Here is a 14,117-nt window from a genome sequence, read left to right on the forward strand (position 1 = left end):
CAAGACTATGTGCCTTCACCTTGTCTATGCCCTTCATGAACTTATGTACCTCAATCTTCCAGGGGATAAAGTGCTAGTCTATGTCGTCTCCCAATGTAACTCAGGCTCCAAGGTCCAGGGAATATCTGGGAAATCTTTTCTATATTCTTTCAAGTTTAATAAAATCTTTCCTATAACAAGGTAACCAAAACTGTACACAATACTCCTCACCAATATCTTATTTAACTGCAGCATAACTTCGCAACTCCTATATTCAATGTCCTGACTGATGAAGGTACCCTCTGTTCCCCTGTCCCAAGGGCCCTACCATTCACTGTGTAAGTCCCACCCTGGTCTAACTTCACAAAATGCAATACCTCACATTTATCTGAATTGAAATCCACTTGCCAATCCTCGGCCTACATCTAGCTGATCAAAAGCTCTCTGTAAGTTTTAATTAAACTTCAACATCCACACCACCACCTATTTTAGTAACATGGACTCATCATGACATTCCTTGTATTAATAGGAGCTAGATTTCTAACCTAAAAAAGGTGCAGTGATTGCATTTGGCACAAATCAAATCCTAAAAAAAAACACTGAGTTGCTCAAGTGTGATCTTCTGAAAACCCATTACAATTCCTTAGGACTAAGTACTAGAACTGACACAGGAACAATGAATCCATTCATTTCAATGGGAAATAATGTTTGCCAACCAGGTAAAAATATTAAGCATTTTACAATTTTAAAAAGTACTTTGAGTCAAATGTTAATAAACAGTAGATCCTAAGAAATTGAAAGAGTTTAATTAATTTTCTTTAAATAGCTTTTGAATGTTTATTTCTGAACATTGGGTGCTGTTTAGAACCAGTGTTAAGCACTTTTTCTTTTGCCCATGTGGGCAGGCTTGTTCTAGACATTTATGCATGCAAAGCTTTGCCAAGGACATTAAACTGATACAACAGTAAACTGAGAATGGAGTACGACAGAAGTTAGTGTTTACCATGCATGACTGCAGTGAGCATGAGCAGCTTAATATTTCATGGTATTCATTCATGACTGGATACTGTATATATTCAATTAGTATAAATATGGCTAGTGTGTGGATGAGTATTCAATGAAATGAAAGAATATCAGCAAGAGTATGGGTTACTGTAAAAAACATATGCTGATTTTCAGATAACTTGCGACTTTTTGTATTTTACTGCAACACTGGCTCACCGACACAATGCCACATGCCTAGTTCCTGATCATGAGTCATCACAAGTAAAAGATACAGAATGGAAGTTACAGGATATTATACAAAAGGCTTTTTTCTCCTCCCTGCCCCCCCCAACACATAGCTCTTACAAGCCAAGTACAAAATCAAGCAAAGTCACTCTAGAAAAAATTTGTGCATATTGGTTACTAGATAACTTGGAAGGGGGAATAGGAAGGAGGAGAAACTGAAAGATTAAGAGTTCTCAAACTATAATTCAGTAATTGTCAACCATTAGGCAATCACATAATATAGATATAAAAGGTATTTCCCTCCTATATTCAGAGCAGTATCCATTGTTTAAATTATTGTAAACAAATTTGCAGAAACCAGATGTACACTAATTTCAACATTGCCTTGTCAGCTTATCATTGTAAAGTCACAATCTGAGATTGGAAGCTTTGTCACCAGAATTTTGCCTTAGGGTAATTCAATAATAGTAAGGGTATGTTGTGCAACATAACAGTTTCCTTCACATGTGATGAGAAAACCCATAATAGCTTGTTAATAAACAGATGGAATCATACAGCAGAGGAGTTTCCTCAGTAGTTCTCTCTTGATACCTTGGGAAGCTTTGTAAGCTTCCAGTGAAAAAAGATACTTGAATAAACACCAAGTGGCCACTTTATTAGGTACCTTCTATACCTAATAAAATGGCCGCTGAGTGGATGTTCATGGTCTTCTGCTGTAGCCCATCCACTTCAAGGTTTGATGTGTTGTACTTTGAGATGCTTTTCAGCACACCACTGTTGTAATTCTTGGTTATTTGAGTTACTGTCACCGTCTTGTCAGTTTGAACCAGTCTAGCCATTCTTCTCTGATCTCTCTCATTAACAAGGCATTTTCATCCACAAAACAGCCAATCACTGGATGTTTATTTGTGTCTCACACCATTTGTATAAACTCTAGAGACTGTCAAGTGTGAAAATCCCAGGAGATAGCAGTTTCTGAGATACTCAAACCACCCCCTCTGGCACCAGCAATCATTCCACGGTCAAGGATTTTTATTTACCTCCATCTGTTGATAATCACTTACTTACTACAGGACCATTTAGCCTACGAAGTCCATGCCAGGTCAAGCAGAGCATCAGTCTAATTCCCCTCTGCAGCTTGGCAATTTATTCACTCTCAAAATGCTCAGCAATTTCCCCTTCTGATTTTCCTTTTGCCAATTAATTGCACCAGGGATCAATTTACATTCACCAATTAGTCTACCAGCACATTGAGATGTAGGAGGGCAACCAGAAAAAAAATTCGTCCTGAGGAGTAAGTACAAATTTCACACAGACTGACCCAAAGTTAGAATCAATCCTGGTGTCCCAGGAACCTTGGAGCTGTATTAAACAAAGGGCTTGTTCATGCACTGTACTTTGTGGAGTCTATTTTGCCTGTCATTTAGCAGCCCATCCCTGAATGCTTTGTGGATTTTGCTATATATAGTAGTAGATTGTTTCATTTGTTAAGGAGGCTTGAATAGAATTGAACATTGCACAATCATCAGTGAGCACCTGTACCTCTGGCCTTGTAATGGAAGGAAGATCGTTGATGAAGTAGTTGAACACATTGAGTCTGTAGCCCTGAAGAATTCCATCCCTAATGTATTGATTCTGGGATAATTACTAGCAGCAACCACAACCATTTTCCATTGTGTGAGAGTGACCTCCCATTCAAGGGTTGCGCCTTGATACAATCTCACTTGAGTTTTATCAGGGAATCTTGATGTAATATACAATCAAATTCTGTCCTAGAGAGATGGCTGGTCTCTCTCACATTTATTCTAGGAATGCAACACTTTGATCCACATTTGAACCAAGGCTGAGATGAGTTCTGGAGCCAAGCGGTCCTGGCAAAACCTACGCTAGGTATTAACAAGCAGGTATTCCATCATCAGCTGATGACTGAGAGAAGATTACTTTGGAAGTAATTACTCTTTACGAGTCTGTGGTGGCCAGTGCTATCATGTTTGCTGTTGTGTGCTGGGGCAGCAGGCTGAGGGTAGCAGACACCAACAGAATCAACAAACTCATTCGTAAGGCCAGTGATGTTGTGGGGATGGAACTGGACTCTCTCACGGTGGTGTCTGAAAAGAGGATGCTGTCTAAGTTGCATGCCATCTTGGTCAATGCCTCCCATCCACTACATAATGTACTGGGTGGGCACAGGAGTACATTCAGCCAGAGACTCATTCCTCCGAGATGCAACACAGAGCGTCATAGGAAGTCATTCCTGCCTGTGGCCATCAAACTTTACAACTCCTCCCTTGGAGGGTCAGACACCCTGAGCCGATAGGCTGGTCCTGGACTTATTTCATAATTTACTGGCATAACTTACATATTATTATTTAACTATTTATGGTTCTATTACTATTTATTATTAATGGTGCAACTGTAACGAAAACCAATTTCCCTTGGGATCAATAAAGTATGACTATGACTATTTGTGAACATGATGTACATGGGGAATGTTTTCATATTGTTGGGTAAATGCAGGTGTTGTTGCTGTACTGGAACAGCTTCAATAGAGGCACACCTAGTTCTGGAACAAGGGCCTCCAGTACTGCAGCTAGAATGTTACCTGGTCCTATGGCTTTTGCAGTTTCAGGTACTCTCAGCATGCAATAAATCAAACCTGGCCAAAGACTGGCTTCTGTAACAGTGGGATCGTCTGCTGATCACTTCTGGGTCAACGTGGCCAAAAATGCTTCAGCTTCATTTTGGCACTCACATGCTTTGCCCCGTCATCACTGAGGATGCAGGAGTTCTTGCAGCTTCCTATTCCCATTTGCCATTTAACTGCACAGCAGTAAGTTTATGATTAGGTCCAGTGTATACGGGCTGAAGCACAGCGGACTGGTAAGGGGGGTTTGAGAACAAATAACAATGGTACTTCTGCTTGAAGAGGATTGAACAGGGTGTAAACATTACGAAATAGACACTATCAAGAGACCTGATAACAGAGTGGAAATGGGGCTGCAATCTCAGCTCAAGACCAAGTAGACTGTTCAGCTTGTGTGTAACTTCAGAGTAACTGCAAAGTATACTTAAGACAAAGGTCAATAGATTTCAGATTCAAGGGATTTAAAGAGATCTGGGTTGATGATAGAAGGTGGTGCCAAGGTGAAATATCAGTCATGATCTTATTAAATGGTGGAGTAAGCCTGACAGGCCAGAAGGTCTACTCCTGCTTTCACTCTTGTGTTCTAAGAATAGCTGACCCTATGATCCCTACAGCCTTCTATGGCATTCAGCTAAGATCATGGATTATCCTTTGTATGGTCCACTTGGCCACCAATTTTCCATTTCTACCCATTCCTGTAATGTCTTACGATTCTCCCAGTCCATGTACCCTTAAATTATATCTCTTCCAAGACTGGATATAGGAAAATTAGTGTCACAACTGAACTGAACCGAAAGGTTTAGTCAAGGTAGAGCTGAGTAGTTTTAGCAAACATGTGAAATTGAAATTGACATTGAGGGGCAGCAAGTAGGTAAGAAATGGAAGGTAGCCAACGATAGCTGGCTTTCAGCAAAATGTTTTCACCCCAAAGCAAAGTTGTGTGTAACCATTTTCTTTATATTCTCTCTGCTTATAAGCACCAATCCAAAGGCCTAACTGTTAAGTTTCCTGGTTTTCCCCAAATATGCTGCTATTCCTTAATCTTCTCATCTGATTATATCTTTCAGAAATAATACTGTGATTTTATTCCACTTTATACAATCCTTTTTACTTATTATATATGATGTTGTGCCCTGCTTCAATCATGTGTCATCTAGTAGATAGACCAAAAGTAAGTTCAGTTGTTTTGGAATCAAGAAATATGTCTTTGACATTATTTCTTGAGACAAAATCTTCAGTAAGATATTTAAAGCTGTTATAATAATGTTACTTGATATTCCTGGTGACAGTACCTGCTTTCTGCATCAAGAAACACAGATCTGTTACTCTCTGCCAATGGGTCAGCAATTGGAGAGAGGCATAATGGAGAGGAGAAAGAGTCAGAGTCCGACCCAATCACGCTGTCCCTGCTGACATCATCGGCAGTAAGATCATACGTTGCCTCATGCTGTTCTTGTTCCCACTTATTATTAGCCTCATCCTGATATTGTGCTGGAACCTCCAGATCTTTTCGGTCATCACGGCAAGTTAATGATGAAGCAATTTCTGAAGTATTTTCCGAATCATTGTGAACTTGCAGCAATGGTCCATGAGTGCTGTGCAAACTGAGGGAATGCTGTGATTCATTCTGCTGTGTCTCTGGTGAACCAATGTACATGGAGTTAGTTATGTTCTGTGACACAGTTATAATCTCATCATCCTCTGGCGAAGTCGAAGCTTGTTTTTGTGTTATATTGTTTTGAGGTTGGTGCACAACAGTGGAACGTGCATGCCGGCATCTCCTACGATGTACTTTTCGTACTGGAGAACTCTCAGGAGTGATATACCTTAAAGCCTCCTCATCTTGTCGTTGGATACGAGTGTTTGGGATCCAGGTGACAATAAGAGTAGTTCCCAGTAATTCATCTTTTTCCAAGTGTATGCATAAGTATCCTGGATATGAAGATGGGGACAAGAAGAAGAGAAGCTATATAAAATATTTTAAATGAAATTATAAATGCAAAGACATAAACTATTGATCTATAATAAATTCTTTCCATATGTACTGCATTAACAAACCTAACTTAGCTACAACATTTGTCTTGTTAAGTAAAGGAAGATGAATCATATGCAAACTTTAAAATTAATATCCATATCTCAGAAGTAAAGAAAAACAGATGTTTTTATATAACATTTAATACTCTGTTCTGTACAAGATACAATCTTCCCAATTCTCTCCCCATGATATATTAAAAAATACATACTCTGTAACACAGAATTGGGCCACATCACTGTTTATTTTCCATAAAAAACCTCTTACAACAAATTTTCATCTTAGCTAATCACATAATCATTTGTTCTTATAATTGTCACATACTTAATTAGCTTTCCATAAATGTATTTAAGTTATTAAACTCATCTGTTCCTTCTTGCAGTACACTTACCTATATGATCATTTTCCAGGTAGAGAAGCTATTCCCAAAATCCTATTTGGATTTATTAATGACCATCTTATATTTATAGTCCCCGATTCTGATCCTGATCCCTGTCACAGATCTACCATGTTAATTTGCCCACCATTTTCATGACCATAATATCCCAACTGATGGAATCATCACTGTATACCCTGACTATACTCTCTCTAGCAACTCCTTAATAATATGGAAGTATTCTAAAATCTATACCAACCTGAAAAAACATTATTAAATCAATGATTGATTTTATTTGGTTTTAACTGATAACTTTTACAAAAGGTAGTGGATTCGGCCCAATACATCACAGGTAAAGCCCTCTCTTCCATTGAGCATATCTATATGAAACATTGCTGTAGAAAAGCAGCATCCATCATCAAAAATTGTCACCACCCAGGCCATGCTCTTTTCTCACTGCTGCCATCAGGTAGAAGGTACAAGTGCCTCAGGACTCACACCACCAGGTTCAAGAACAGTTACTACCCCTCATCTATCAGACTCTTGAACAAAAGGGGTTAAAAGGCGAATAATGTGAGCTGCCTGGATGACTATCACCCAGTAGCACTCACATCTACAGTGATGAAAAGCTTTGAGAGCTTGGTCATGACTAGACTGAACTCCTGCCTCAGCAAGGACCTGGACCCACTGCAATTTGCCTATCACCACAGTAGGTCAACGGCAGACACAATCTCAATGGCTCTCCACACGGCCTTAGACCAAATGGATAAAACAAACACAGGATGCTGTTCATCGACTATGCTGTTCAGCATTTAACACCATTGTTCCCACAATCCTGATTGAGAAGTTACAGAACCTGGGCCTCTGTACCTCCCGCTCCCTCTGCAATTGGATCCTCGACTTCCTAACCAGACGACCACAATCTGTGTGGATTGGTGATAATAACTCCTCCTCGCTGACAATCAACACTGGTGCACCTCAGGGGTATGTGCTTAGCCCACTGTTCTACTCTCTCTATACCCATGACTGTGTGGCTAGGCACAGCTCAAATACCATCTATAAATTTGCTGATGATACAACCATTGTTGGTAGAATTTCAGGTGGTGATGAGAGGGCGTACAGGAATGAAATATGCCAACTAGTGGAGTGGTGCCGCAGCAACAACCTGGCACTCAACATCAGTAAAACGAAAGAGCTGATTGTGGACTTCAGGAAGGGTAAGACAAAGGAACACATACCAATCCTCATAGAGGGATCAGAAGTGGAGGGAGTGAACAGTTTCAAATTTCTGGGTGTCAAGATCTCTGAGGATCTAACCTGGTCCCAACATATTGATGCAGCTCTAAAGAAGTCAAGACGGTGACTATATGTCATTAGGAGTCTGAAGAGTTTTGGTATGTCAACAAAAACACTCAAAAACTTCTATCGATGTACCATTCTGACAGGCTGCATCACTGTCTGGTATGGGGGAACTACTGTACAGGACCAAAAGAAGCTGCAGAGGGTCATAAATTTTGTAAGCTGGTACCCAAGATGGAGCCGACTAAGTACCCAGGACATCTTCAGGGAGCGGTATCTCAGAAAGGCAGCGTCCATTACTAAGGACCTCCAGCACGTGCCCTTTTCTCACTATTACCATCAGGTAGGAAGGTACAGAAGCCTGGAGCCACACACTCAGTGATTCAGGAACAGCTTCTTCCCCTCTGCCATCCGATTACTAAATCGACATTGAGCCTATGAGCACAAGCTCACTTTTAAAATATATATTATTTGTTTTTGCACGATTTTTAATCTATTCAATACACATATACTGTTATTTATTTAATTATTCATTCATTCTATATTATGTATTGCATTGAACTGTTGCTGCTAAGTTAACAAATTTCACAACACTTGCCGGTGATAATAACCCTGATTCTGAACTACACTTACTCTGTTTCTGGTGTTCCCATGACCAATGGTCTCACTTTAAGGACTCTTTATCTTGTTATTTCATGCTCTTATTATTTATTGCTATTTATTTATATTTGTATTTGCACAGTTTGTTGTTGATCCTGTTTACAGTTACTGTTTTATAGATTTGCTAATTATGCCTGCAGGAAAAAGCATTTCAGGATTGCATGTGGTGACATGTATGTACTCTGATGATAAATTTTATTTTGAACTTTGAGTTACTGTTCAGAAATCTGATGATTTCTGAATGGTCCATGAACACAACCTCATTATTCCTCTTTTGCACTTTTGATCGTATTTCTTATTTAACGTATAGTAATTTATTGATGTCTTACACTGTTCTCCTGTCCTGGTCCACGGATGATGCTATAGGCTTGGCCCCCACTCTGTCCTGTCCCACCTAGAAAATAAAGCCTCATACACAAGGATGTTGTTCATCAAATTCAGCTCGGTGCGTAATGGTGTTAAACTGTCCTCAATGGGACTCAACACCCCTCTCTGTAACTGGATCTTGGACTTTCTAAACAGAAAGACCCCAATCAATAAAACCTGGCCGGAATATCTCAAGCTTCATCACAATGAGCATCGGTGCCTCCCAGGGCTACGTGCTCAGTTCACACTACTGACTCATGACTCCATTGCCAGATTCACCTCAAACCACATCAGCAAGTTCATTGATGATATTCCAGTGGTTGGCCTCATAAGAACATAAAAAAATAGGAGCAGGAGTCCGCCATCTGGCCTGCTGAGCCCGTTCCACCATTCAGTAAGATCATGGCTGATCTGGCCATAGACTCATCTCCACCTACCTGCCTTTTCCCCATAACCCTCAATTCCCCTACCATGCAAAAATCTATCCAAACTTGGTCTTAAATGCATTTGCTGAGGTAACCTCCACTGCTTCATTGGGCAGAGAATTCCACAGGTTCAGCACGCTCTGGGAAAAGCAGTCCCTCCTCATCTCTGTCCTAAATCTACTCCCCTGAACCTTCAGGCTATGTCATCTAGTTCTAGTCTCACCTACCAGTGGAAACAACTTTCTTGCCTCTATCTTATCTATCCCTTTCATAATTTTATATGTTTCTATAAGATCGCCTCTCATTCTTCTGAATTCCAGCGAGTACAGTCCCAGGCAACTCAATCTCTCCTCATAGTCTAACCCCCTCATCACCTGGTGAACCTCCTCGTCACCGTCTCCAAAGCAAAGAAAGGAGACCAGAACTGCACACAGTACTCCAGCTGAGCTTCAGAGGACGTGGCAGCTAAAAGCGGCTCCTTCGCTTGCATCTTCAGAAACAGCTCTATTTCTAGCTTTGATTTCTCTTTTTTTTTTCCTTTTCAAGGTTCTTTTGAAGACCCTGACCTGGAGTTACACACTGACTTTGCTTCTTTGCGGAAATGGGATCCACTCTCTGGGTCTTACGACTGGCTGCTTTTCGATATGCTAAGGATGCGGCCTGGAAGACGAGCGTGCCTTTGGGGTGCTGGATCTTCATGACTCTGGAGGCCGGCAGACTCGAGGCCAGTGCTGCCATCTGATGCATTGTGGGAGACGGAAGATCGTAAGCAGCCAGCTGGCTGCTGGCTGTGTGCCCAGAGACCCGAGTTCTTTGGGGCACAGAGCTCAGAAAAAGTGACGCAACAGACTTTTAACACCATAAATCAGCGAGTTGTTTTTTTTTTCTCTCCTCTTGCTGTGAAATGGAGATATCTCTTTTTCTCTTATTAGGGTGAGAGAGAGCCTGTGATGTCGAATACTGGGTGAATGAGTCGTCTTTGGGGTACTGCAAGTATGTGTCTTTATTGATGTTTTGCTGCATGCTTGAGTGCTTGGTGGAGGGTGCTGATGCTTTTTTGCTGGTTGGGTGTTGGGGGGGAGGTCATTGCTTATGCGTGGGAGGGGGAGCCGGGGGACTTTGGAGTTCTAACATTTAACTGTCATTCATTCTTTGGGGCACTCCTGTTTTCATGGATATTTGCAAAGAAAAAGAATTTCAGGATGTATATTGTATACATTTCTCTGACATTAAATGTACATATTGAAACCTATTGAGGTGCGGCCACACCAGTACCCTGTACAGTTGCATTACCACCCTGCTCTTAAAATCAATGACTCTAGCAATGAAGATCAACATTCCATTTGCCTTCTTGATAGCCTGCTGCACCTGCAAACCAACCATTTGCTCATCAGCAACAATGATGATTTGGCATCCAGAGTAGTAGTAGAGAGGCTTGTCAAATGGTGCAAGAACAACAGCCTGAATTGTAGTTTGTTAACTTATTTGTGATAATATTTTGGTTTATGTGCTGTGTTTGATATATGTTTTGTGGGTACACCGTGGTCTGGAGGAATGTTGTTTCATTTGGTTGTATATATGTCCAGTCAGATGACAATAAATTTCAACCTGAACTTCAGAAAAATCAATACTTTGCTTCAACTGTCCAGTCTCTGCTCCACGGTTTGTGGCATCCAGCAAGCATTTTGTGGAGTTTCCAGAAGTTAGCCAAGCAGCTAACAACCTTAACTGATGGGATCAATTTCAGTGTTAAACCCATTTTCTGGCAGATAGCAAAGCAGACTCATTACAGCTACAGTCCATGGTTGATTAAAGTTTGAGAGGGAATAACAAAATCATCTACCTCTTTAAAAGATACACTTTTAAGATTTGGCTAACAAGTGGCATTAGCTCTGCAACATTCCTCTAAAATAAGCAATTTGTTGATTGCAAATAACAGAAAAGCTGTAGAGCTGTATGAATCAGTGGATGGATATATCACATCAGTGGATGAATTAGTTGTTTAATTGATGTAGTGCATCCCCAATGGGTTCCAGGGTTCCACAACCTTCAGGCTTACTGTCAAGGACTCTACAACTCATGTTCTCTGTATTATTTATTTGTTCTTTATTTGCACAAATTGTCTTCTTTTGTGCATTTTTTTGTCAGTCTTTGTTTACAAAGAGTTCCATAAATTTTATATCTTTATTTTCCTGTAAATGCCTACAAGAAAATGAATCTCAGGGTTGTAAAAGGTGACATATACATACTTTGATAATAAATTTACTTTGACTACACACTATACAAGATGAGAAGTTTAATGACAAGTCAACCAATCTTGATGAACACTAATAAAAGCAGGAAAAAATCCAGGCTGAATGCAAACTAAAAAATAAAAAAATCTAAAAATAACAGTTTATACAGTACTGGCAGTTAGTGCAACAGTATAGACAGTTCTGTAGTGCTGTCTAGAAGTTTTCTAAATGTAAATCAATTTGTGCCAGTGGAGTCACTTCAGAAATGGGAAAGGTGGGGGAGGTATGGGAAATAGTACAGATGAAAACAATATCCAAGAAGGGAGTTATTCATAACACAAACAATGCATTGGTGTACAACAGCATTCTAGAAGATTGCTCCATATAGTTTAATGACCCATGCAACCACTGAGCTTTTGCCAATGCTACCATGCCGAGTTCCATTATAAGGGAAAAAAACATGCCTTTATAGAGGCTTCTATTACTTCTCTCTCTTAAATAGCTCATAAGGTGTCCACACTGACCAGAGAACAAGTACAATAAATCCAAATTTAATTATTTTTGAATGAAATGTTTCAAAAGGATTTTCATTACTTTTACTAGATTAGCAAGTGAAAGTAAACATTTCTAATGTATTGTCACTGTTTTAATGTTGGAAATACAGGAGCTAGTATGCACAAAGTGAGCTTCCTCCAATGATAAATACTGATAATTAGTTTTGGTTAAGTTCATTGATGGAAAGATTTTAGCCAATACACCAAAGATATTTCCACTGCTATTCAAAATGCAATCACTCGGTTGCGACTAGGGCTCAGTTCCTGAGAACTGACCATCACCCAAACTGCTCACATGTCAGAAATGAATAAAAGCCAATGTGTGGTAGAGGATTACAGAAACGGCTGAGATGGGACAGAAGACAGGCACGGGAAGAACAGCCAACAACCAGCCTTACTGACTCAGTGAGTGAGTAAGTCTGCTCAGCTCAACCCAACCTGGCTGTAGCTCGACAGGGTGGTGGGGGAAGACTGTGGAGGTAGTTAAAGGTATACAGACATATCGTGTTCCCACCAGACAGAAGATCCTTATGACCATGCAACAGCCAATAAGCACAGGGAGCCTACAAGTATACCATCTGTAATCTGCGGAGTGTCACATACTCAATTATGTCCTTTAATCAAGAGCCGAAAAGGCTTGTCCCATCTTTGAAAGAAGTGTTGCATTGATAGCAACACTTCTTCAGTATTACACAGAAATATTCAGCTCATAGTTTTGTACATAAAACCTCCAGATTAACTTTTGATCTAAAAGTGAGATGGCTGCCAAAAGAATTGCAGCTGACAGTTATTAGTTATATGACACTGCAGTAAATCCCTTTTGGGCTAAAAGAAAGGCATGTTAGAGTGTTTTGTAAATTCATCATCTTTTATCACTAACTTGTCAGCAAGAAAATTTTGATGACCTTATTTAAAAAGAACATCAACAGTCTGATGAAATATACAGAAACTAGCCCACTGTTCTGGTCAGCCTATTCAAAGATAGCAGTGCCAATTTGAAATTGATACTTATCCTCTTAAAATTCATCTTGGTTTTTGTTTCTCAATCTGTCAAAACTTTTATATCTTATTCCAGAATTTGAATTTATCAAGGATTTTCAAGAAAGAAAAATTAAAATCCTATCTCATTAGTAATTCTTAAACATATCTACATTCACCATTGAATGTGGCAAAGAACCTAAAATTAGTAGCAAGTAAGTCATTCAGAAACAAAGAATGTTAAATTTTAAAAGTACTCGTATTGTTGGACTGCAACTTATTGAGTGCAGTGTTGTACCTGCACTTAAATAAGGTATGCGCTGTCCCTCAATTGCCTTATCACATCTGCTGTGGAGATCTACTGGTCTTAGTATTGCTCTAATACATTCCCCAAGATATTAGAAATAATCAGCATTTTAAATTGATTTTTATTCATGAAACAGCTGGTTAGGCCAGTCAGAGCCCTTACAGTTGCTTTCTTTCAAACAGTCTTGATCTGCAACTTTACAAACCCTAAATCCTGTTGGCTAATTGAAACAATCCTTTCAGTGATGGTAGGATTAAAGGCACAATCATTGCTCACGAAACACTGCACACAAGTTACAGTATATCCATCCTTAAAAATTGAAAGGCAGAAAAAAAGAAACAAAACTTTCTCTAAATGATGTAATTGAGCAAAAGGTCCTTGAGATTCTTTTGGCAATGTTCTTTCCAAATTTGTTTGAACTAACTAAATCCCCTCAATTCTTACTGTAATACCATAGCATCGTCACCTTGCAAATCTGGATACATACTCCTCCAAATCTACTGCAATGAAACACCTGGTAGGTTTCCCCTCTCAGATTCTTCTCATAATAGGATTCCCTCCCTCCTTAATCATTCCTTTGATCTGGGGTATGATGCAGATGAATCACTTCATCCTTCTATGACGTTTAATACTGGTATCACCTTCACTGTTTTTTTAATTCACTGTAGTCGTAGGTATTTGGTATCATAAATGTCTATTTATACATTTGGCAACTGTTCTTCAACACTCTTCTGCACTTCTGGTGTTACACTCCCAGACTCCAAATGGTTAAAGAGAAGAAAAATGATTGAGGTAAAGCTTACTGCTCATAAACATTGTGGAATCTGCTCAAGGACAGTTTACACAAGGAAACAGATACTGATAAATCTGGCTTCATGAATATATCAAAGTCAAAACTTTTCATAGAAACTAACAGCCTAACAATGAAAAATATAGTACAGATAGTACTTTTAATAATCAATCTCCAAGGGGAGCAAGCACAGCCTGGTCAGCTAGCCAGGAAATGATCATGCATCTGACCACTGATCTGCGG

At 39.6% G+C, this 14,117-nt stretch overlaps 1 protein-coding gene across 8 annotated transcripts in view; it reads right to left on the minus strand.

Annotated features, from left to right (window-relative positions):
* The window catches only part of tbc1d16 (TBC1 domain family, member 16), a 120,085-nt gene that overhangs the window by 49,932 nt on the left and 56,036 nt on the right, over window positions 1-14,117 (minus strand). For 7 of the 8 annotated variants that reach the window (XM_063074480.1, XM_063074479.1, XM_063074478.1 and 4 more), the window contains one exon: window positions 5,146-5,785. In XM_063074480.1, coding sequence (XP_062930550.1) covers window positions 5,146-5,785 — 640 coding nt within the window. The remainder of the gene's footprint in view (window positions 1-5,145; window positions 5,786-14,117) is intronic. The other variant, XM_063074481.1, reaches the window with a different exon arrangement.

Source organism: Mobula hypostoma, chromosome 22, assembly GCF_963921235.1.
Source record: "Mobula hypostoma chromosome 22, sMobHyp1.1, whole genome shotgun sequence".
NCBI classification, from domain to species: domain Eukaryota; kingdom Metazoa; phylum Chordata; class Chondrichthyes; order Myliobatiformes; family Myliobatidae; genus Mobula; species Mobula hypostoma.